This window comes from Globicephala melas, chromosome 8 (assembly GCF_963455315.2).
Source record: "Globicephala melas chromosome 8, mGloMel1.2, whole genome shotgun sequence".
Taxonomy (NCBI): domain Eukaryota; kingdom Metazoa; phylum Chordata; class Mammalia; order Artiodactyla; family Delphinidae; genus Globicephala; species Globicephala melas.
The window spans coordinates 44998424-45024677 of record NC_083321.1 but is presented as its reverse complement, the minus strand read 5'-3'; the positions used below and the strand labels follow the sequence as shown (position 1 = coordinate 45024677).

Here is a 26254-nt window from a genome sequence, read left to right as displayed (position 1 = left end):
ATGGTGGGACTAGGCCCTCTCCAATCTCTCCAGGGCAGTGGTCCCCAACCCTTTTGGCACCAGGGACCGGCTTTGTGGAAGAGAATTTTTCCACGGACGAGGGTGGGGGGATGGTTTGGGGATGAGTCAAGCGCATTATATTTATTGTGCACTTTATTTCTAGTATTATTATTATGCTGTAATATATAATGAAATAATTATACAACTCAAGATAATGCTGACAGGAGGTGGAGCTCAGGCAGTAAAGCAAGAGATGGGGAGTGGCTGTAAATACAGATGAAGGTTCTGTGGCTTGCATGCTCACCTCCTGCTGTGTGGCGGGGTTCCTAACAGGCCACGGACAGGTACTGGTCCATGGCCCGGGGGTTGGGGACCGCTGCTCCAGGGCACCACCACTGCACTGCTCCCCTTCTTGCTCCTCCCTAATCCAGTCATCACATTCAATGGCCACAATGGATCTTTTAAATAAATGTGTATCAGATCATGTCTCTCCAGTCTTCAAACCTGTCAAGCTTCCCAAATCGCTATGAATAAAGTGCAAAATCTTCATCATATCTCAAAGGGTCCTATTTCCTCTAACCTTGATGACCTCCTTAATCTCATTTCATGCTTCTCTTCTCCCTCACTCAATACATTTCAACCACACTGGCCTCCTTTTTTCTTCCCTAGTGTTCCAAGCTCTTTCTCATCTCTAAGCATTTGTCTATGCTTTTCCTTATATTTGGAACATTAGGTCCCCCTAATCTTGCTTTTCCTTCAGAACACTTACCACAGTTTGTAATCATGTATTTATTCCTATGAGGATTTGTTTATATTTGGCTACCCTACCATGCTGTAAGCTCATTGAGGGCAAGAATGATGCTTACATTGTTGATTATTATTTTTTTTTCATTGTTGATTATTGTATGCCCAGCATTTAACACAGAGTTAGGCATATAATACATACTTGGTAAATGTTTGTTGAAGGAATGAATGAACATTCAACTCATGTAGGCCCATACATTAGAACTGCCTCATTCCTACAGTTCTAATCTGATAATACAGTATCCCCACCTGGAGGCAGGTAGCATGATGGTTGCTCTCGTTAACACCATTCTCATTGGCTAGGGATAACTCTAAATGATCGAATCATCTCTTTTTTTTTTTTTCCCCTGTACGCGGGACTCTCACTGTTGCGGCCTCTCCTGTTGCGGAGCACAGGCTCTGGACGCTCAGGCTCAGCGGCCATGGCTCACGGGCCCACACGCTCCGCGGCATGTGGGATCTTCCCAGCCCGGGGCATGAACCCGTGTCCCCTGCATCCGCAGGCAGACTCAACCACTGCGCCACCAGGGAAGCCCCGAATCATCTCTTTTATACTCCATTTATTAATGCCATTCATTGTGCCATCAGTAGTAAATTTCTCTTTAAGTCATTTCACCTCATTCTGTTATAGCTGTTAGTATAAGAAGCTTCTATATGTTAACCATCTTCTCTGTGTTCTCTTTCATCTGTCCTATAGCAACTTATATTCCCTAAGCTTCAGGGAGGTTTGTCTTCTTTATCACATTCAAGGACTGATTATTTCTGTCCATATATTTTGTGCAAGAGCACAGAAATGAGGCAGCAAAAGCTTGACTTTTCTTTGTGCTGATGCTCTGGAAAATTCTATGCCCTAGAAAGAGAGAGGTTAACTGCCCTCCCTGCCTCTACCACTCCAAGACAGAAATTAATGCTATAGAAACAGTGCTTTTTACTCTGTGCCAGCATTCTTTACTTGGTCAATCTCCTGAAATCGTATGCTTATTTTATACTTAAATTGGTTTATGTACATGTGCATTTCTCTGGAAAGGATCTATATCTTATTAGTTTAGAGAAGTCAGAGATTCAAAAAAAAAAAAAAAAAGTGCCCTGAGCTTTGTATCCTGCTTTACTTTTTCCTGTGACTAAATCTGAGTAGCTGATTGGCTCCTTTCTCTAAACCACTTGGTGTTATGACTCCCGGATGCTTCTTGAAACTTGTTTTCAAATGGACTTGGTAAACAAGCCCTCAGCTTAGCCGAGGCATTTTGAACTATATGAACAATAAATGCATTGTAAAATTTCCTGTTTGAAAAAAGAGGCATCAGAGATAATTATGCAATGCACTTAGCTATTCAAGTTTAGTTATTCTTTTTAATATTATTTATTGTTTCTCATTTCTTTTCTTCATGACCTGAGTGTGGTCACACTGGCTTTAGGGATTGTGTCCACAGTGTTAACTGAAAAACCACCACCAAATTTTTTTAAAACTCCTTACATTACTAAGAATAAGGCTTGGATTTAGGGCCTAAAAATAATTCAGTTGGAATGTGAAGAAGTTGAGACACCATTATACAACAAGGCTTCAGAATATTTGTATGTCTGTATATATGATGTCAGAATACGCACAATTATTACAGTGCTTTGGGGGGTTATTTTTTGAAAATTCTTGGGCACAAAAGAAGTGGATCTTCATCAACCAAAATTTCTTTTCTTCTGCTTCTTTCACTTGTCTTGCCAGTGAGATTTTAAAGATGTTTCTTCCTTCACTTCCTTCCTTCCTTCCTTCCTTCCTTATACTCTGTGTGAATCTACAATCGCTGCAACTTGAATGGATGAAACTCCACGTTTACAAATCGCCAGAAGCAGACGTCCTTAAGTTGTTTCCTTCTATGTCCGACGTTTAACCGTGAATGCATTCTAGTGATTTTTTCCCCCTTTGTTAAAGTAAACGAACCTCAGGTTCCAAGGGAAAAAAATAGATGCCAACATTTGGAAAACTTTATATCTTTTTTTCGACTTATACTCCATGACACTTTGGGGAACCTTCCGGCCCTTGTCGCCGACCCAAGCAAACACACACACACACACACACACACACACACACACACATACACACACACACACGCTTTCGAAGATACGGGTGCTCTAGCAAAACCCTGAGCTGCCAACACAGGGCTTAAAGAATTGACGGAGTTTTCAAGCGTCAGACCTCTACGTGCCAGAGCTATAAGGCACACCTGGGCTGATATCATTGTGCCAAGGCTCTCAGGTGGGAATCCCCGGCACTGCCGCTATGCTGCTGGCGTAGGCACTGGAGCCCGGCGGAGTCTCCACTTCTGGCTTGGGTTTGCTTTTTGAAGCCTCCAGCAGCTCAAAGCGAAGTCTGCACCAAGAGCTCCGTCCCCGGTCCCTTCCCCCATCCCCTCCACCCTCCCTTTCTCCTGGAACCAGGGCTCTCCTAAAGGCCACAGCCGGGAGGCCACGAGGTACAGCTGAAGAGTCCTCTGCAGACCAAACCCCCCAGGGCTGGTGGGAACTGGAAGGAACGAGTCCAGACCACGGGACCTTCCCTGGCTGTGGGCCGGCGCCCAGCTGTCCTTGACCTCCCCGGCAGCCAGAGGCGCAAGCCGGGGAAATGAAAGTAAAAACCTGTCTTGGCGCGGACCCAGCTGGAAGCTGGCGACGAGTAGGTCGCATCCTCAGACAAGACTGACAAGACAGCCGGTCCTGGACAGAGTCGCTGCGAAGAGCGTGACTCGTAGGGGACGAACTGAAAGGAAGCATTGAGAAATGGGAGACGAGCGAGCAAAACAGAATAGTTAGGCTGGGGAGGCTCCTGGAAACAGAGCAGGCACTCAGTAATACCTGCTGTCTGCGGTGCGGGCAGACTAGCCGCCAGATCCGGTCTACTGCGGCAACTGCCCTGAAGCCAGACAGGCGGCCCGAACCAGCCAGTGCGCTGCGCTGCACTCCTCCGACCCTCGGCGTTCCCAGCCCAACCCCGAGCCCGAGCCAGGAATCTGTCCCCCACCCTCAGCTGGAACTCGGGTCCGCTCAGGTGACTCCCTCGGAGAAGAGTCCTCAGAATAAATAACTTCGGCGCGGCCATTCCTTCCCAGGTGCAATGTCCACCGGTCAGTCCTGGGAGTGAAAAGGCGGCTGAGCCAGCAGTGCGCGGCCCAGGGCAGGCAAGGTCCTGTGCACTGGGTCTTAGAACCAGTGTGGCAGAGCAGGTAGGAAGCTTAGAGATCCGCTGGGAGCAAGTTTTAAATGGGGAAACCAGAGGGTGGGGTGTGTAACTTGCCCAGGTTCACAAAGAGAATTGCCGTAGGGTGAGAGAAGAAGCTGCACCACAGAGTTCCAATGGTCCCGCGCGCCCTCCGCCTCTCAGTCTAGGCCCTCGGCTTCAGGACCTGCATCCAGGGAAGTGGGTGATAGGATACCAGAGGCCCTCCTGCAAGAAGTAGGGAGCCCCGCGGGGTTAAGTTCCCTCCCTAGTTTGGCCTCCCGAAGTTAAGTAAGAAAGTGAAGTCAAGAAGCAGGGATGGAAGAGCATAAACGGTGACAAACGTGCTTGGGGGTGATTCATCATGAAAAGGCATAAATCCTTGGGCGGGGGCTAGGACTCTCCTCTCTCCCTTGACAAGATGATGGTACTAGCCTAGAAAAATCCACGCGGCGCCCCAGTCCAGTCGGCCGTGCATGTTTGCGGGGCCGAGCTGGGACACTACTGTTTACCACCTTTGGTGTGACTTTGGGCAAATGCTTACCCCTCTGAACTTTAGTTTTCTCATTTCACCAGGTAGAAAGTTGATGTTACCTTCCTTGTCTAACTCAAGGTAGGTGTGAAGATCAAAGGAGATCAGAATGTGGCCATGCTTTGTAAAGGGATTAACATAAGTGAAGCATTAGTGTGCTTCCCTGGCAGTATCCTCACGTTTACAAGGGGTGAATGAAGGCTCCAAGGGCAGCCAGGCAAACTCTCAGGTTGTAACCTTATAAGGCATACTTGGATTAAAAGGGAAAAAAAATGAAACTGTATTCTTCGTCCTAATTTTGGTTATTCCTTTATTTCCAAATAGGCATGCAAATTCTGAAACTTCAGGTAAGTCCCCCCTTCTAAATCCCAATTCTCACATCAGCCTTTCCGAGCCTTGCCCCTATTGCGAAATCTTACTAGCCCATCCTCAGAACCCCGGAGTCTCGGCTAGCCCCCCTTCTCTCAGCTGTGCTCTGTGCTCTGCCCCTGAGGCTGCGCTGAAGTCTGGGGTCGCGGCCAGGTCAGGCGCCGAGCCGGCACGGGGTGCGGTCCACTCGAGGCCACAGCTCCAGAGGTCTGGAGTTCGGGTCATCCGCGTGATACCCCGCGCTGGCTCTCGCAGTTGTGTGCCAGAAGACGTTATACTCTGGGCTGCATAAGTCCTAGGTAAGGACCCCCAAGAGGTTGTACCGGCTCTGCTTCGTCCGGGCTTAAGGTCTGAACTCTGTGCCCAGTGAGTCAGGGCTGAGGCAGTTCCTGCACCAATCTCCTGGAGCTCATCTCTGAGCCCTCTAGGCATGAGGGACCCCCCACCTCACCTCCAAACCCCACACCCGCAGGCAAGCAATGCGCGCTCCCGATTGCAGAGCGCGCGCCCAAGGGAGGAAAGGGAGGGCGCGAGGGCAGCCTAGGCCCCGCCCCCTGAGCTCTTATAAAGCGGAGGAACGAGAGCCGGCCACTCAGTGGTTTCTTGGTGACATTAGGCGGAACGGGTCGAACCTTACCATCTCTGGTTTCTCACCGCAGCTTGGACGTCTGGGTTTTGCCACTGCCAGAGCGACGTCTCAGACTTAATCCTCCAAAGATCTCGGCAGATCACCCCCTCAAGCAGGTAAGCACCGCGGGCCGGGCGGGTTAAAGGTGGGGAGGCTTGCCCAGGCCGGAGACTAGGAGCGCTGGGTGAGGGGTACAATCCACTTTGGAGGGTCCTCTGCTGGGTGCGTCCCACATCCCGGGCCCAGCTCGTGGACACAGCTGGAACTCCAGAGACCCAGTCCCCTCTGCTCCGTCAGCCAATCCGAGAAATTGAGCGGGGAACCTCTGGGAGCCTGGCGTGGGTCAGTGGCCTCCCCTGCGGGGCCTGTCACCCCCCTGGCGGGTGCAAATGCCGCTGGCGCCTCTCTGCGCCCCGGGGAGATAAGCGTCTGAGTCCGGCAGAGCGCGGGTTGAGCTTGCCCACTCCGGGGCCCCCCGCCCGCCTCCGTGCCCCGCCCGGCGGTGCAGCACACCCGGGCGCTCACGCTCGGCTCCTCTTTCTCCTTCCCCAGGGTCTACGCATCGACGCTGGGATGAAGCTGGTTCCCGTCGCCCTCATGTATCTGGGCTCGCTCGCCTTCCTAGGCGCGGACACCGCACGGCTCGACGTGGCGGCAGAGTTCCGAAAGAAGTGAGTCGCAGGCAGCGCCTGCCCCAGTTCTGGTACCTGCAAGACAAGGGAAACTAACCATTGGTCCCCAAGGGGTTAGAAGTGAACAGGAGCAGGGATGGGCCAAGACCTCGTCTGGACGATTGCGAATCGAGTCTATTTGTGTTGTTTAGATGGAATAAGTGGGCTCTAAGTCGTGGAAAAAGAGAACTTCGCGAGTCCAGCAGCTACCCCACCGGGCTCGCCGATGTGAAGGCAGGGCCTGCCCAGACTCTCGTTCGGCCGCAGGATGTGAAGGGCGCCTCTCGCAGCCCCCAGGCAAGGTAACTATGCGGGGCGCCGTCGCGGGGTGGGCAAGGGGAGCTCTCCTCCGTTGCCCTGGCCCTGGGGATCATTGGGGCTGTATGGCAGTTCAGATGGAGGTAGCAGTTAGCAGCTCCCTCTGGTCTTAGAATGGCTCCGTTCCCGCTGGGTGGGGCCAAAGACCTGCTTGATGGGGGTCTCATGTGGCCTTCCTTCCCTTCTCCAGCAGTCCGGACGCCGCCCGCATCCGAGTCAAGCGCTACCGCCAGAGTATGAACAACTTCCAGAGCCTGCGGAGCTTTGGCTGTCGCTTCGGGACGTGCACGGTGCAGAAACTGGCGCACCAGATCTACCAGTTCACGGACAAGGACAAGGACGGCGTCGCCCCCAGGAGCAAGATCAGCCCCCAGGGCTACGGCCGCCGGCGCCGACGCTCCCTCCCCGAGGCCGGCCTGGGACGGACTCTGTCTTCCCAGGAGCCACAGGCGCGCGGGGCCCCGGCCTCCCGGGCTCATCAAGTGTTCGCCACCCTTCTTAGGATTTAGGCGCCTGTGGCAGCAGCGAACAGTCGCACATGCATCCCGCCGGCGCCTCCCGGGACGGAGGACTTCCCCTAGCCGAGCCTCTCAGCCTATGGGACCCGGGCTGAGACAGCCCTGAGAGACCGAGAGTCCGGGAGGTACCGTCCGGCGGCGAGCCCTGGCTTTGCAGGACCCCGTCCACCTCGGAGGCAGTGTTCTCTTCACCCTAATTCGGCCCGGGTGCCCCGGGCGGGGAGGGTGGTGCAGAGGAATCCAAAGGAGTGTCCTCTGCCAGGCTCATGGAGAGGAGAAACTGCGAAATAAATGCTGAGACCCCCAGGGGCAAGGGTCTGAGCCACTGCCGTGCCCGCCCACAAACTGATTTCTGATGGGGTGTCACCCCACTGGGGCGCAAGCCTCACTATTACTTGAACTTTCCAAAACCTAGAGAGGAAAAGTGCAATGTGTGTTGTATATACAGAGGTAATTATCAATATTTAAGTTTGTTGTGTCAAGATTTTTTTTTGTAACTTCAAATATAGAGATATTTTTGTACGTTATATATTGTATTAAGGGCATTTTAAAGCAATTATATTGTTCCCCTCCCCTCTATTTTAATACGTGAATGTCTCAGAGAGGTGTAACGTTGTGTGCTGCGTGGAATGTGAGCGTGTATGCGTGAAAGAGAGACTGGTTGCCTCTTGTGGAAGAAGAAAACACCATGTCTGTATAATCTATTTACATAAAATGGGTGATATGCGAAGTAGCAAACCAATAAACTGTCTCAATGCTGATTCATTCTCGGGTCACGAGTCTTGGGAGGGAGGGTGTCCCCAGTCTTGGTCCGCTCGGGAGCCCTGGGGTCCGGGAGCCTTGGGGTCCAGCCGCCTGGCGTAGGAAGGTAGGACGGCTGCGCTGGCGCGTGCTGGCTGCTCTCCGCGCTGGCTGAGCTGTCGGAGTAACGCTCTCTGGTGGGACGTGCGGAGAGCGTGTCTCGCGTGCGGGTCCGGGCTTCGAGGAGATGCTCCAGGTCACAGCCTCGTGTGGCGGCCGGGCCGGTTGGGGTAGGGTGAACCCTTAGTGGGGAGGCGAGCATGGACTTTCCCGATTACGCAACAGAGTCCCAGATTTTATGGAGTTGCTCACGGAACCCTGCGCAATAAGCGCACCTCGGAGAGTTGGGGTGGTCTCCGAGGTCTTCCAGCTGAGGAGTGTCCCCCTGCTGCAGCGGGGCTAAAGTTAGAAGCGACTCCAGCAAAAAGTGCGAGCTCCTCCGGGAAATCCGCAGCCGGGCCAGTGACCCCAGTCCTCTCCCGGCCCAGTGCCCCAGAGAGTGTGCTGGCTCATAAGCGATACTGCGGCGCCCCCAGCCGGCCGCCTCCGACGCGCCAGAGAGCCTTCAGGCAGTACGTGCGGTTTAATAAGTCCTCCTACGTGGGAGTCAGCACACAGCCTTAATGAAAGAGGAAAGAAAAAAACAGTTTGCAGATGCCAACCAGGGCCGGCCCCCCCTAGACCTGCACGGCGGCTCCCTGTTCTGGGACCGTGACTCAGCGCCCACACGGGGCGCAGCGTGCAGCTGCTGACGGGAGGCGGGCTGGACGGACGTGCCGCCGGAACCGTGCGCCTGCGACGGCCTGAGACCTTCATTGTTCCGCCTCCCCTTGCCGCTCTCCTCTTCCTTCCTCCTTCCCAAGACGTTTTCATTTTTTTCTCCACTTCTCTCCAGTCTTCCTTTCTCTCCCTTCTTTCTTCCTTCCTCCCCTTTGCTTAAATTTATACCTTATCATCTTAGACCATTGACCCCCAGTTCTGGTGATAGAAGCCAGACACTAAGCCCCAGTGAGTGACTAGAAGGGCAGGGGACGTGGAAACAGTTAGGACAGAAGAAGAGGATAAGGGAAGGCACCCTGCTATTGATGTCTCTACCCTATTTGTCTCAACCAATATCCTGAAGACCCAGGATGGAGTTCTACTGCTTGTCCTTTCCAGAAAGACTCCCTGGCCTTTACACTTCAAAGCATGACTGAAATGTTGGTGCTTCTAGGTGATCTTAGAAACCTTCTTGGTGAAGAAAATCTGAGGGTGAGTTTGAATAATGGAAATGTTTCCAGGGCAGCCTACCTTCTCCTGGGACTTTTGGATCAATTGCATTCCACAAGGTCCCTTCTGAGGGCCTAGAATAGTTCCTTCCAGAAAAAGCCTCCATGACACTGAAAGGGGTCATAGGTCTGGAGTCCAGAGACAACCTGCTCCTGAAGCAGTTTCAGTTTCAAAGAAAGTAGATCCTAGTACATGGAATTTCCTTAAGACCATCTGAGGCCTCAGTTTTGAGCACCTGGCTATTGACAGTGTCAATCTTCATACAGTTCATTGTCCTAGTTGATCTTAACAATTTAGTGAGGTTCATCAGAATTCAAGGGGTTACAAAAGTAGCAAAAGACCGTGCTTTTCTTAAGGTCCTTCTAGTAAATATTCACTTAGCGGGAGCTCTGTGCCACAGGCACTGCACAAGGTACAGGGGATGTAAGAATGAAAGAGTGACTAAAAAAATCCAGTTTTGGAATTCCCATGCCCGTGAGTGGTTCTGGGTGGTCTGAAGGGGCTACAAAAACCGGAGAGCTGCAAACACTTCATCCTTGCAGACAGTGGCTTGGGATTAAATACTCACCCTTTTCCTTGAGCCAAGGTTTGTCCAATAGCCACAGAGCCCTTCAGCCAAACCTCACCCTGGCAGAGTTTCAACCAGCAGACAAAGCTGCCAAAGGCAGGTTGGGCACTAGCTTAGGGCTATTCCGAGCAGGGAACAGGCATTTGCCTTCTGCCCAGGGAGTCTTATGACTCCCTTCAGGGAATCTAAGGCAAGTGAAGGAGATGGTTCAGCTCTGAGATGAAGAGGCAGCTGCTCAGCTGGAGTCCTTCCCAACTAAAAAATCTGTGATTTGGAGACATGTCTGAAGACACAGGAGACCCTCCTAACACCAGTCTGGTACAAGTTCAGAATTGACTGAAGGTCACCATCAAACCCTGAGGACCTTCTCTGTGAGCCATTCAACCTTCCTTCTGGTTTCTTTTTCATAAGGTGTCAAAGCCTGTCAGGATAAGGTCTCTTGATGCCAAGAACACATCATTTATCAACAGTGGTGAGTCATTTGTGGCTGATCCGACCTGTCGACGGCTGAGGAGTAGTCGCAGCTTTTATCTTTAGCTACTGTTGCTGGCTGTGGGAATGGTACCATCCATTTGTAATCAAACACAATGTACCAAGCAATTTCTTGAAATGCCCACACCTTAGCTGAACAGCTAAGGGTGGAAGGGAGTGATGGCGAGGAATGGAAACGGCTTCTTTTTTTTAGCACCTTCTTTGTATTAGACATTCTCCTAGCCACTTTATATACCTTAGCTCATTTAATTCTTACAGCAGCCTTGTGGAGTAGGTGTTATTATCTCTGTTCTGTCTGTGGATAAAGAAATTGAACCTCAGAGACATAAAGTAACTTAGCCAAGGTCACACAGTGAGTAATCAGGGCTGGAGTCTGGATTTGCACTTAAGTGCCACAGGCTATTTTGATGCTATGAAGACACAGAGAGTAAGGTGGAATAATTTTAACATTTGGATTCTCAAGCCAGATGTCCCCAGATGTCCTCTACTATGAGGATGGCTTGGGTAGGTGATTTACACCTGTGGTTCTGAAGGATTTACATGAGACTGGTAGGACTGGAAACCAGAACTGCTTCAGCAGTATGCTTAGTGAGTGCAAAATAAATAAATGAAGTGAGTTTTTTAATTCTTTGACCTGGTTTGAAGTGGGGATTATAATCAGAAATAGTCGTTTTTTCGCCCTGAGCTAAGCCGCTGACCTCTTTGGTTTTTGTTGCCAAATACAGTTAGAACATATACCTGAAGGCCTCAAAAGCTGGCTTCTGAGAGGAAGGCCTTCTGAGCTATTCCTGGCCAAACCCAGTCCCACACTGCTGGTCTTGAGTCGCCTGGAAGGACACCTGTGTCTACAAAGCTGCAAATAGAGTTTCCACCCTTAGGTGGAACCTTTGTCTTTGGCAACTGCTGTCCAAGCCGTCTTTTCAGAGGCTGAGTGAGCTGACAGAGTTATGAGCGCTGCCCCTCCTTTCCCCAGTGGGGACGCCGAGGGCCTTGTTATCCTGGGTTCCACAGAGGTTTCTGCCAAAGCCGGATTGGAGGCTTGGTCTTCATTGGCATGGGAAGAAGGGTGAGGCTAGATAGCTATCTGGTGGTCCCACTGGTCTTGTTCCAGAATTATTTTGAATTCTGGTAAAATAATAAAATGACTGTGACCACACAGGCAGCTGAATTTAGTAGGTTATTGTACTTTATCCAAAAGCAGGAAGGTAGTTCTGAGTGTTAAGATGAGTTTTTGAGACTTAAGAAATGCATTTTACTTATTATACAATATTTATCCAGTGTAGAAAAAAAGAAAAGATTTTCCTTTTATACCACTCCCAGAGAGATAACTACCTTTATTTTAGAGTTTACCTTTTTAGACATTTTTACATATTATACATACGCACTTTAAAAAATTGAACTCAACTGCAGAGAGCTGAATGAAGCATACTTCTCAGTTTAAGTTGTTATTATTGGTCTGTGCAAGCCTTCTCTCTTGTTTTAATTACTTTATTTTTTCTCCTTTAATTCCCATTCCCCTTCCCATCTCCTCCATAGGAAGTGTCTTTAACCTGTTTGATATCTGTACTTATTATATGTATATAATCCTGTAAAATCTGTTTTGTTGTTTTGTGACTATGTGTTTTTAACATACAAATATATTGTGTTAAAAAATTTCCTACTTTTCTCACTAAACACTTAAAAAAATAATTATCCAAGTAGATTGTTTCTTCTCATAGCTGCACATTATGGAGTAATAACGCATCTACCACATTTAACTTCTCTTGTCTCTTAATGAGGGACTCTTGGTTTGCCTCCAGCACCTGTTTGCCACGAATAATGTATAGATGAACATCCTGTTTCATGTTCTCTTGTGGATCTGAATGAGAATTTCTTGAGGTTATATATCCAGAAATGGCATCCAAAAGCTTCTACGGACAATGCTAAGTTCTGTGAGATTAGTCTCCAGAATGCCTGTACCAGTGTGTATTCCCACCAGCAGTGCGTGAGAGTTCCCCACCTCCCAGTGTCCTTGCCGACCTCTGTATGGATTCATGTTTGCCATCCTAAAGGGTATAAACTAATATGGCACTATTGTTTTAACTTCCATTACTGATTACTACTAAATTTTATTTATTTACTGGTCATTTGGACTTTCCCTAATGGGCCACACAAATTTTAAAAAGTGGGATCAGGTTGGTCTGCAATCTGATTTTTTTTTTTTTTTTACTCATCAGTATATTCGTGGCATCTTTCCATGTCAGTAAATAAATCTGTACAATATCATTTTTATTACCTGCATGATATTTCATCATATGAAATTATCCTAATTTGTTTAACCATTCCTCTGTTATTGGACATTAAACTTCTCCCCACCCCCTGCATTTTTGCCATGAAAACTTCCTGAATAAACATCCTTGTGTATTCATCTTAGGGTAATTTTATGAATTGTTTTAAAGATAAATTCTTAGAAGTAAAATTACTGAGACCATTTTCTCACTCCACATGCAAAAATAAACTCAAAATGTATTAAAGACTTACATGTAAGCTCTGAAACCATAAAACTTCTAGAAGAAAACATAGGCAGGGTGTTCTTTGATGTTGGTCTTAGCAAAATTTTTTTTGGATCTGTCTCCTCAGGCAAGGGCAGCAAAAGCAAAAATAAACAAATGGGACCACATCAAACTAAAAAGCTTTTGGACAGCAAAGGAAACTATCAACATAACAAAAAGGCAGCCTACTGAATGGGAGAAGATATTTGCAAATTATACATCTGATAAAGGGTTAATATCCAAAATATATGAAGAACTCATACAACTCAATATCAAAAAAAAAACAGTCTAATTAAAAAAATAGCAGAGGACCTGAACAGGTATTTTTCCAAAGAAGATATCATTTCCAAAGATGGCCACTAAGCGCATTGAAAAGATACCCAACAGCACTCATCATCAGGGAAATGAAAATCAAAACCACAATGAGATATCACCTCACATAGGTCAGAATGGCTATCATCAAAAAGACAAGAAATAAGTGTTGGAGAGGATGTAGAGAAAAGGGAATCCTTTTCACTGTTGGTGGGAATGTAAATTGGTACAGCCACTATGGAAAACAGTATGGAGTTTCCTCAAAAACATTAAAATGGAGCTACCAGACAATTCAACAATTCCACTCCTGGGTATTTATTTGAAGAAAACAAAAGCACTAATTTGAAAAGACATATGCACCCCTATGTTCATTGCAGCATTATTTACAATAGCCAAGATATGGAAGAAATCTAAGTATCCATACAGTTGAATGGGTAAGGAAGATGTGAGATTTTATATATATATATATATACCCCACCACAATATTCCATTGTATATACAATGGAATATATATACAATGGAATATTATTCAGCCATAAATAAGAATGCAATCTTGCCTTTTGCAACAACATGGATGGACCTAGAGGGTATTATGCTAAGTAAAATAAATCAGACAGAGAAAGACAAATACTGTATGTTTTTACTTACAGGTAGAATCTAAAAAACAAAATAAACAAATACATATAACAAAACCGAAACAGACAGATACAGAGAACAAACTAGTGGTTGCCAGAGGGGAGGGAGATGGGGAGATGGGTAAAATAGGTGAAGGGGATTAAGAGGTACAAACTACCAGTTATAAAATAAATCACAGAGATATAATGCACAACACAGGGAATATAGTCAATAATATTGTGATAACTTTGCATGATGCATGATCTATAAAAATCACTCTTTGTACACCTGAAGCTAATATAGTATTGTAAGTCAACTATATTTCAATAAAAAAAAAAAGTAAATTTATTGAGCCAATAAGTATGTAGTTTTTTGTTAAATATTTGATACATATTGCCAAATTGACCTCTGGAATGATCTGTTTTTACTTCTACTAACAGTCTATAGATGTCAATTTCCTATATTCTTAGAAACACTGAGCATTATACTTCTTTTTTAATACTGTGTCATCTGATAGGTAAAAATGATATTTCTTTTTTTTTTAAATGATATTTGTTATTAGAAAGTTTTGTTCTTTTCCTATGTTTCTAGACTGCATTTTATATATTAATAATTCTAAACATATTTAGTTTATAGTTTCATTCTAATAACTCTATAATCTTTATCAGCTGACTCTTAGTCATCATGATTTGTTTCCTCCTATTTCTGTAATTTGGGGTTCTGAGCTCATCTTATTAAAGCTTAATCTATGGTGATTCTGGGTTGAGGTGAATTGCTCCAGAGAGGTTTGTGTTTGCTTTTTCTTATTGCCCCAGAGTTATTACCAACCTGGGACCATTTTTAATACTAATTTCTTGATTCAGTGTTTCTAAACCATGCACGTGTGCATTTGTGCTAGAGAAGTGGGGTGTAGCCTTTGGAGGATCCTGGATTTACCTGAGTGTCTCAATTCCTTTTCTTCTGTCCCTAAGCAAGTCTCTTTATTACCAGGGAGAGGAAAGCCCTCCCTAAAGTCCAGGCAACTACTTTTCAGTTAAAGCTCTCCATTCTGGTTTTTAGTTACTTTGGTTTGGTCTCTTGTGGATTTTCTGTATTTTCATGGGGGTTCAGTTATCCATTTAAAAGGATGTTAAGTATGCTTTGCTTAGCATTCTAGATGTTTTATAGTAGCTGAATTTTCAGCTTATCTAGTCTGCCATTACCACCAGAAATAGGAGTCAGTATCAACTATTCTCATTATTACTTCAACTTACAATATTTCTTTGATCAATAGTAGATGAAATATTTCTCATATCTTTACGATAATTTTTATGTCCTCATATATATTGTTTTATTGTTGTTGATCCTTTTATTCTATTGGAGTGTTTGTCTTTTTTTATTGATTTGAAATTCTACTTAATGATTAAGAATATTAAAGTTTTGTCATATACACACATTCCTTTTTTTCATTTTTGTGAAGTGTGATTTATTTTTTGCCCTATAAAACTTTAGATATTTATATAATCAAAGATACTAATTTTTCTGGCTTTATTGGCTTGCTTAGGAAGTCCTTCTCTGTCTTAATATTTTAGAATATTCATCAATTTTTCTATTACTCTTCTGATTTCATTTTGTACTTTAAACATTTTAATGCAACTGGAATTTATTTTGGTATATGATGTGAAGTAGAGATTTAACTTTATTTTTTTCTCCCAAATAGTTAGCAGTTGTCTAACACATATACTAAGTAACACACATTTTCTGCAGTACTTGGGAGGTTTCCTTCATCATATACTACAAAGGTTTTCAAACTGTGTCCTATAGAGCCACAGGGTTTCCCTGAGTTACTTCTGCATATTCCTGGGGAGACAAGGAGGAAGCAAAAGTAGACTCTCTAGCCTCAAGTGGAGCAGTTCTACTCTTTTTTGTTTTATATGTTGAGGTCCCATGTCAGAGTTTATTTGAAGAAAGAATTCATTCCCTGGTGGTCCAGTGGTTAAGACTCCGTGCTCCCAATGCAGGGGACCCGGGTTTCATCCCTGGTCAGGGAACTAGATCCTGCATGCCACAACTTAAGATCTCGTGTGTTGCAACTAAGACCTGGTACAGCCAAATAAACAAAACAAAACAACAACAATAAAAACTTTAGGAAAAAAAAAAAAGAATTCATCTGCCTGCAAATCAGTAATACAATAAATCTTTTTTTAAATTTCTTTAATTTTTTTATTTTTTAAATTAATTTTTATTGGAGTATAGCGGATTTAAATGTTGTGTTAGTTTCTGCTGTACAGAAAAGTGAATCAATTATACATATACATATATCCACTCTTTTTTAGATTCTATTCCCATAGAGTTCATTACAGAGTATTGAGTAGAGTTCCCTGTGCTGTACAGTAGTTTCTTATTAGTTATCTATTTTATATATAGTAGTGTGTATATGTCAATTCCAATCTCCCAGTTTATCCCTCCCCTCCGCAATAAATCTTAAACACTAAATATTTGAATTTGTTTCTGGCCCTTTTATTCTCTTCCATTCTCAGTCTGTCTTTTCCTGTACCAGGTTAACAATTCTACAAATTAATATAAAACTTTTCAAATTTACACAAAAATTAGAGATAATAACATAATGAACTCCCATATACCTATTGTTAAAATCAACAATTATCAAGATTTTCTCACACTTAATTCATCTATCCCTTTTTCTTTTCTGTTTGCTTTGTTTCTTTCCAGAGTGTTTGGTTTTCCCTGCCCTTTATTCCTCTCCCTCCTTCCCTCCCCCCCTCCCTCCCGTCCTTCCTCCTTCCTTCCTTCCTTCCTTTTTCTCTTCTCTTTTCCCCAGACATCATATCATTTCACTCACACAATTCAGTATGCATCTGTTAAGAAAAAAGGAATGAAAAAAGAATGTTTTCTTTCATAACCAAATGCTATTGTTACACTTAACGTTAACAATAATTTTGTGGTATCCTCTCATACCCAGTCCATAATCAAATTTGCCTTATTGTCTTGGAAATGTCTTTCAACAGTGGTTAGTTCAAAACAGACTCCAAACAAGATTGCTGTATATCTAAGTTTTCTTTTAATTTAGAGCAATCCGCCCCCCCTTCTATTTTCATGCCATTGACTTGTTGAAGAAAACAAGGTTTTAATAATTGTCACTTAGAACTTTTATCATCAAGATAAATCTTGATTCTCCACTTCACTCTCCCTGTGTAGACTCAGCCAGAACATCCTGACCTGCTAACTTGTCAGGGTGGGGTCAGGGTGGGGGACTGGAGTGACCAATGTCACAGTATTTCTTACACATAGAGAGTATCTTGAAAGGTTAATCTTTGTGCTTTTCTTTGCTACACTTTTTCCACTTGACCTTTCCCCTAGTAAATCAGAGGCATTGCTCAAGGAGAATTAGGATTGGTAAAACCGGAATGTGAAGAGAAAGAAAGAGTCAGAATAAGGCAGTCAATGTTCAGTTTTCTGACTTTTAAAACAGCCTCTTGAAGCTCACGTCAAAGACAATAGTTTTGAAAGCCAAAGCCTTTTATTTGCAGAGTGCCAGGTTTTGCAGAGAGAAGAAAAGGCCCTTGAGAATCAAAAGGGAAGGCCCGGAAGCATGAGGGATTGACTTTGCCCTAAACATATTAGAAAGAGTCTAGAGGGAGAACCTGACTAAGCCCCTTCACCCCAGCATTCTCTGGGCTGGGGGAAAGCTAGGACTTAGGAGGTTGGAGGGAGGGCTAGGGGCAGAGTCCCACCAAGAGGAGGACAGCATCATGGAGAGACTGCAGATTAGCCTCAGGAAGCCTTTGGAGGCTGATCCATGCCTGGAGCCCATCTGCCACTTGAGTGAGTCCCACCGTTGCTGAGTCAAAGGGCCATGTTAGCTGTTCTTCTCACCACTGCCAAGGGTCTTTCATCACCAACAGCCAGAGGGCCAAGCAGAAGTGACACTTGTCTGTGTCCAGAGTAATTTTTGAGCCCCATCCAGATTGCTCCGAGTGGCAGAGGACACTACTAAGCCACCTCCAACTTCTTAGATCAAAGGGCAGGGCACTTTACACCAAAGGAGTGGTGAGCTGGAGGGAGGGCCACCCACCTCTGTATTTGCGCGGGACTGGACCCTGCAGGACATCCACAAGTCACAAATGGGTCAGGATTTCCCAGCCTAGTTGTACTCTTGTGTTCTAGCTAGTTTTTGGTCTCAATTTGATGGGTTTGTTCTGCTAGTTAGAGCAGTCCTCCTTAACCTTTTCCGTCTGTTAAAACCACGCGGGGGAGCTTTTACAAAAGTACTGACACCAGACCACATCCCAAACCAATTGAACTAGATTCTCTTGTGGGTGGGCCATAATGTCATTGTGTGTTTGTGAGTAAAATTTTATCTTTGTGAGGCCACTTAACTTTGTTCAGCCCAGACGTTATCACTCTTCAGCTATTTCAAAAATGCACCCCAGTGATCATAACAGACTGAGACCAAGAGTTAGTTTATGTTTGTATGTAGTGTTAAGAAAAAGCTACAGGCCCCAAATGGCATCACCTGTGCTAAAGCCCATGCTAGCAAACCTAGACTTATTACCTGACCTAATTGCAGTTTCGACCTTCCCCAGAAATGTAATCTTAATCAACCAGGCTGGAATTTTTGGGTCAGCACCTATGAGGTAATCTGTCACTAGGCCCTCTCCATCCCCCAGAGGGGATGTGTGTGATAAAACCCTTGCCATTCCCTCCCCCGACCCCAAAAGATGTCCTGGCCTAAAAGTAATCCTTTCTTTTCTTTTGCTAATAGTTCCCTCACCCTATTCTTCTTCCTATAGAAACCTTCCATTTTATACAACCCCTCGGAGCACCCTTCTAGTTGCTAGGTGGGATGCTGCCCCATTTGTGAATCGATGAATAGAACCAATTAGTTCTTCAAATTTACTCATTTGAATTTTGTTTTTTTAACAGTACTTTTATTTATTTATTAATTAGCATCCTTATTGGAGTATAATTACTTTACAATGGTGCTAGTTTCTGCTGTATAACAAAGTGAATCAGCTATACGTATACATATATCCCCATATCCTCTCCCTCTTGTGTCTCCCTCCCACCCTCCCTATCCCACCCCTCTAACAGTAGTTTTAGATTTAGGATTGTACCCATTAACACAGCCAGAAATAGAAGGGTTAATTGCAACCAGGAGGGGCAAGCATTTGGAGAGAAGACCAGCAGCAGGTGATGGGAGGAAGGCCAGCCTAGGGTGCCGTAACAGACAACAGGTGGTTGTGCTGTAAGGCGTTGGCAGCAAAGAGGAACAGCAGGAAGCACCAGGGCATCAAGAATGGCAGAGAGGAGACTTCCCTGGTGGTCCAGTGGTAACGAATCTGCCTTCCAATGCAGAGGACGCAGGTTGGACCCCTAGTTGGGGAACTAAGATCTCACGTACTGCGAGGCAACTAAGCCCATGCCACAACTACTGAGCCCACATGCCACAACTAAGACCAAATGCAGCCAAAAAAATAATAAATTAAAAAAAAAAGTCAGAGAGCACAGCAATGGGCGTCCTAGGAGCAAACTACAGGCAGGCCCCAGGGAAGTCCAGCTGTAGGAGGCGGAGAGAGGACTCTGCTTGTGACAGCTTGTTATAGGCTGGATAGTGTCTCTCCTCCCCAAATTCATAGTTGGTGTCCTAACCCTCAGAACCTCAGAATGTGGCTGTGTTTGGAGATAAGTCCTTTAAAGAGGACTTATTAAGGTAAACTGAGGTCTTATGTGTGGATTCTAATCCAATCTGACTTGTGTCCTCATAAGAAGAGGAGATTAGGACAGAGATAACACGGGGACTGAGGGATGACCGTGTGGGGACAGAAAGAGAAAGTGGCCATCTCCAAGGCAAGAGAAAGGCCTCAGAAGAAACCAAACCTGTGGCACTTTGATCTTGGACTTCTAGCTTCCAGAACTGTAGAAAAAAAATTCTGTTGTTTAAGCCACTCAATATATGGCATTTCGTTATGGCAGCCTGAGTAAACTAACACACTGCTATCAAAGGGACTGGAGAGAACAGGGCAGGGATGTAATCCTAGAGGTAGGGTATCATGGCTGGATCTCAGTACCAGGCACACATCAAGGGTCAGGGAACCAGGACTGGGACACTAATTCAGGGCAAGCAGGAACTCATTCATTCAATCAATCAACAATACTTTAATAAGCTTCTAACTCTATGCTGGTCCCTGTCCCAGGCACTGGATACACAGTGACTGCACTGGTCCGGATGAGAGGTGATGTTGGCTTGGATTAGCAGGGTAGCAGTGGATCAGGTGATTTGACACTGAAATAACCCAACATGGAAGTGATGCTCCTTAAATCTCCCTGACCAGGCACATACCTACCTACCTACCTACAGCGGGGTTTGAGTTACCTCCTCTTCAGAGAGAAGGAGCAAGGACCAGGCAGGTTATTTATAACTTATCCAGGTATATGGTTTTTCTCTTTGGGAGACAGTAAAGTTTCAGTTTACAAAGAGGTTTTACTGGCATCTCAGTTAACAAACTTGGATGTTTCCCCTGAATGTCTCCATCTCATGGTTTTTAACATGTAACATTCCAATTCTATCTTAACTTTATTAGTTTTTCTAAAACGTCAAAGTTTCTTTCCCAAACTATGTTTCAATGGAAAATGCAAGCATTTCCAGGCAGTAACTCCATCATCTGTGCCACTGTGGACAACCATCAGATGAACTTCCCTAATTTATACCACATCTGCTCTCCTAGCCCTTCTTGACCCTGAGCATTAAAAAAAAAAATCCAAATTATTTTTTCCCAAAATAAGCATCCCTCCCAAATTTCCCTCACCAATTTTCTATTAAATGAAAGACAAATTGTCAACATCGAATCAGCCAACTTTTATGAAAAGCTGGGAAGTCTTTCAAAAGCTTTCAGAGTAAACTGCCTTGTTAAACATGACGAGTAGATAATGGGAAATAGTTTCATCTATACGGTCCCTGTTGATCTCTTCGCAAATTCTCGTAACCGGGGACTGCTTGACACAGGCATCCTTCTCTACTTTATCACTGTGGAGGACTCTTTCCTCACCCATTATTTGAAAAATTAAAGTGGTGTGAGCCCAAGATCTCCCAACTTGATATGCACTCTGGCCTTGTTTCATTTGGCAGGCAGCATGGGGGAAGAGTAGAGGACACAGGCTTTGAAGTCAGGCAGTCTTGACTTTGCCCATGGATTCTTCCTTCTTCTAGCCCTGTAATTGTGGGCAATTCCCTTAACCTGATTCTCAGTTTCATTAGCTATAAGATAGGGATAATAATATTTACCTTACAGGCTTGTTGTGAGGATTAATGATGCAACGTATATGAAAGCATCAGCCGCTGCCTGGCAGTGTAGTAAATGCTCATTAAATGGCCACTCTTTTTAATAGTAACAACTAAGGATGCCCTGATTTAAAAAAAAAAAAAAAGCACCTGCTCTTTCCCCATGCCAGAACCCAGAGCTGAAACAGTAGGTGTACCATGTCACCTTAGATTAGTCATCTTAATAACTGGGAGATGGACTCAATGATCTCTGATTCCTCCCCTCTAGCTCCAACATTCTAAGATCTTATATTCAGGGAGAAATGAACACTGAAGAGCAGAAAAAAATTAGATCATCTTTTCTGACTAGTTCCTCTGGAGGCTCAAGCTGTGCTTCACTAGTACTTCCAGTTCCAAAGCTTATAGGATGATGTTTTTTCAAGAAAGCAGGGGGAGGAGGCCTGGGGGGAGAGTACCTGTTAACTTCATGGCTGCAAAATAATTCTTCAAGGTAACAGAAAAAGAGCAAAGGGACATTTGACCTTTTCAAGATTTTTTTAAAATGCAAAATACAAGGTATGCTCACAATCTTGTTTTCTGACTGATCCTTTAAAAAATCTGGCATCTTAATGATTCCACTTAAAAGCACTGAAGATGGGAGCCAGAAGGAAACTTTTTCTTTCTGAACAATGACTGAGAAGGGAATTCTAATGAATATTTTGGCACACAAATCTCATTTTCTGGCTGCTTCAGGACCCAAGAGCCAGTAGGTCATAATTAAAGCCAATAATGGCAACTCCAGACAGTTATCCAAATATTTTCCTGGTGCTGTCAATTCTCCGTGTTAAATGATTTAACATCATATTTGGGGAGTGTAGAACATACAGAGAGGGAATTAAATGCTGATATAAATTTTGGAACATTCACTGCAAGTTGCCTCAAAAGATATTGTTTATTACATTCAAAGGAATCATAAAATGTTTTCTTTAGTAGATAATTTTGAAGTACCCTTTCTGTGCAGAGAGCTGTGAAGTTTGTCCTTAAGCCCTCAGAACAAGATCACATTTTCTGCAAGAAAGAAAAATATTGTGTGTTTGGGACTGAAACCTCATGTTATGTAAATAAATGGATTTCTCCTACCTTCACTGCACCTTTCAGGAATGTTCTCTTTGATCACCAGAAGCTGCTAATGCCACAGATATAGTTATATAACTTACAAAAGACCAAAGTTCCTCACTTTTCTGTCAATTCCACTTCCCAAAAGAAAACCCACAAATACATCTGTTTATAAAATCTGCTTAGGATGTTGAAAACAGGGTCTTCAATTTTGTCCTTTTTTTTTTCATAACAAGTTCTGTATCTTTAAAAACAACAACTATGCAAAATCCTCCAGCCCCATCCCCTCTCTCCATCCCTACTTTAAACAGGAAGAGAATTTCCTCCTGGATGGAAATTAAGCAGCTCAATCTAAACTGGGTCTGAGAGAGTTCTGATGTACCATTTTGGGATGAAATAAACTGGCCAGTCAATTCATAAAGGCAAAACTGGATTTTTCTGCAAAACAATTCAGCCAAAACTTGGGTTCCAAACTCCAGTGCTGTGCTGGGGCAATGGAAACTTTCCAGCCACAACTTGAAGTTGGGAGCCAAGCACAATACTAAGGCAAGGAAGACATTTGAGACCAAAGCAGACAGTGATCTTGGCATTGCCTGCTCCTGAGCCCAGAGCTTCAGCAGCCGTGGGGTGGTGATGTAGCCTTCAGAGGTCTCTAAATCTCTACTTGCACCAGAGACCAGATTTTAAAATCCCCCTTGTCTCCCCTATCTTTCTCTCTCCACACATTTCACCTTGTGGGTTACATCATAATAGATGGTGAAAATGCTATGCAGTGTACACACAATTTTTAGGCATACTTCCACTTAATCATACTCGGGTTTCTATGACGGCCTTCCCATTGTGCATGAGCAACTCCTTGACATTGAGCAAGAGAACACGAGACTCACAGCCACAGCCTCTTGCTCTGTGATCCGGCCATTCTGTGCTGGTCACTTTCCTGCCTGGCTTGCAAAGAACCAGGCAGGTCTCTGGTTTGGGGTGACATTTTTTTTTGGTTCTCTTGTCACAATGCACAGAGCACACTCAAGAAGACTCTATATTCTCCACATTACAAGATGGCAGTGTGCCAGTTTCAGAGCCAGCTGGCTGACTCAGAGATGAGGAGATAATTCCATGATACTTTGTTTTCATTCTCACCCAAAGGGTAAAAAAATGTAAAACTTTGCTGCCACCTGCTGTTTTCTTAGTAATAAATTCTTGAAATGATTCTAGAATGGTTATGTGTTGATTTATTTTAGCAAAGTGCCTTGAAGAATTTGGGGGATTTCAGAATACATGTTTGTAGAGTTGGGTACCAGCTGGCCTGTCATTTCCTAGGACGGATCGCTGGGCCAAACGGGTGGCTTCCTTCTTTCAGGCCATTAAGTCCTGTCTGTCCCACCCCTTGGTACAAACTTGCTAGGGTGCAGAAGGGAAGGGCAGACTCCCTGACCCCTGGCAAGCTTCCAAGGAAGTCCACGCAGGGGTATGGCCAATGGGGTTTAGGTTTGGATGTCCTTTCATCATGGGCCAATGATGTCATGAAAGCCATAACTGAAGGCAAATTCCCCAGGCACAGACTGTTCTCCCCCGGGTGTGTCAGTGGATACTGTTCCTCAGATGTGCCCTTCTGAAGTGTTCTTCTCAGCAGAGGAGGCTTTAAACCTTGGGATGAGGTTCATTTGTGATGTCTCCAAATGCTTTATCTTTGTCATCCTTGAGGAAACTGAGGCAGATTAAGGAAGAGGGGTCCCCAGGAAAATGAAGGTTAACCCAATGTGAATCACTCCCAGGTGAGAATTCTTGAGCCCAGGTTAGATGATGAGACGGAGGAGAGAAATGGTATCTCCTCGAAGCATAGGTAAAGAGCAGGGGAAGAGTTAGTAGTTAACAAGTTTAGATGGGCCTAATAAGGGCCCTTAGTCACCTTACTGGAGGCACCCGGAGGACAGAGACCTCTTAGTCTTGACTGTATTAGTAGCTTTTTGTTGCTCCAAATCAGAGAGCGGGATTTTTTTCTTTGCAGTCTCCCGGAAGATCCATTTATATGTAAATGAGTTCCTTTCCATTGTCTTTTGAGAATTCTTTCAACCAAGATCCTTTTGTTGGCAGAAATTAATGAATCTATTAAGTATGCTTTCATATAATTCTAAGTGCCCATTCTTCCTCTTTTTTAAAAAATGTAAGATCTGGGGGCTTCCCTGGTGGCGCAGTGGTTGAGAGTCTGCCTGCCGATGCAGGGGACACGGGTTCGTGCCCTGGTCTGGGAAGATCCCACATGCCGCGGAGCGGCTGGGCCCGTGAGCCATGGCCGCTGGGCCTGCGTGTCCAGAGCCTGTGCTCCGCAAAGGGAGAGGCCACAACAGTGAGAGGCCCGCGTACTGCAAAAAAAAAAAAAAAAAGTAAGATCTGGGACTTCATAGATGGGCAGGAATGAAGTTTTAAGGAAATGACACTTGATCTTTCTCCGGTCAAAGAGAAAAGGCATCTGAGTTGTACTGATAAGCTTTGAAGGTGAGCCATGGCCCATTATTTAGTGTGTGGCATGATAGTTGGCATGTAGTGACACGTTTGTGGAATGATCAGACTCATCACCCATTGTTTCCCCAGTAGGTCTGTGAGATCTGTTAGAGAGGGTTGGGAGTAGAAAGGAACAGAAGGAAGAGTCTCAGACTTAATAAGGGGTAAAGTTTGTGGGTAGAGTGAATCATAGGGTCTAGAATGCTATGGTAGGGGATTAGGAGGTACAAATGACTATGTATAAGATAAATAAGCTATAAGGACATATTGTACAGCACAGGTAACACAGTGAATATATTATAATAGCTATAAATAGAGTATAACCTTTAAAAATCATGAATCACTATATTGTACACCTGAAACTTATATTGTACATCAACTACACCTCAGTAAAAAAACTTTACAAAAACAAACAAAAAACCCAACTAATACTGTATGTATGTGTACTACTTATAAATCAAATATAATTCTTGGAAAAAATCAAACAAGAAGAGTATAACGTATAAAATTCCTCCTTGCATGTCTCATTCCCTAAACATTACCATTGTTAATGTCTTGTGCAAGCCTGGCTGTGCTTATGCTTCATGTATTTTCTTGTTTATATCCTCGTTCTTTCTCAGAATTTTGTAAAGGCTTTGGAAAAGTTCCAGCCTGTCTCAGCTATGTAAAGAAGAGTTCAGGGAAGGGGTTTGTATCCTACTAAAGAAGTACCAGCATCTCTCTGAGGCGGCTAATGTGATGATCGCAATGGGAGGTAAAAGTGGGAGACCCTAAGCGAGAAGGAAAACTCAGGTGGACTGGATTGGGTCGTGGAGATTCCCATCGGAGGTTCTCCCCTCCTGGAGATTCTCTATTATTTAGGTTTTCTTTTTTTTTCTCCCCGCAGCCTTACTGAGGTATAATTGACAAATAAAATTGTATATATTTAGAGAGTTCACTGTGATGATTTGATATATGTATACATTGTGAAATGATCACCACAATTAAGTTAATGAACACATCCATCACCTCACAGTTACTCTGTGTGTGTGTGTGTGTGTGCGTACCTGTGTGTGTGTGTGCGGTGAGAATGCTTAAGATCTAACCTCTCAGTAGTATATAATACAGTATTGTTTTCTGTAGTCATCATGCTGCGCCTTAAGTCCCCAGAACTTATTCATCTTATAACTGAGGGTTTGTACCCTTTGGCCAACATCTACTATTTTCCCTTCCTCCTAGTCCCTGGCCACCACCACTCTACATTCTGTTTCTATGAGTTCAATTTTTTTAAAATTAATTTTTATTGGAGTATAGTTGCTTTACAATGTTGTGTTATTAGTTTCTGCTGTACAGTAAAGTGAAGCAGCTATATGTATACATATATCCCCTCTTTTTTGGATTTCCTTCCCATTTAGGTCACCAGAGAGCATTGAGTAGAGTTCCCTGTGCTATACAGTAGGTTCTATGTTATACATAGTAGTGTGTATATGTCAATCCCAATCTCTCAATTCATCCCACCCACCCTTCCCCACCTTGGTATCCATACATTGGCTCTATGAGTTCAATTTTTTTTAAGCGTCCACATATGAGTGAGATCATACAGTAGTACACTGTATTTATCTTGACAGCCTCAGGCTTTGAAGGTTCTGGATTTTTTTTTTTTTTTTGAGGTATGCGGGCCTCTCACTGCTGTGGCCTCTCCTGTTGCGGAGCACAGGCTCCGGACGCGCAGGCTCAGCGGCCATGGCTCACGGGCCCAGCCGCTCCAC

The 26254-nt window shown here is 44.6% G+C and overlaps 1 protein-coding gene across 1 annotated transcript; it reads left to right on the top strand.

The window, feature by feature from the left end:
• The first annotated feature begins 5522 nt into the window (after positions 1-5522).
• On the top strand, positions 5523-7624 carry ADM (adrenomedullin). Its single transcript, XM_030831360.3, has 4 exons — positions 5523-5654; positions 6091-6209; positions 6362-6511; positions 6718-7624. The coding sequence occupies exons 2-4, from the start codon at positions 6112-6114 to the stop codon at positions 7034-7036; spliced, it is 567 nt and encodes a 188-aa protein (XP_030687220.2). The 5' UTR covers positions 5523-5654; positions 6091-6111; the 3' UTR covers positions 7037-7624.
• Positions 7625-26254: the final 18630 nt, after the last annotated feature.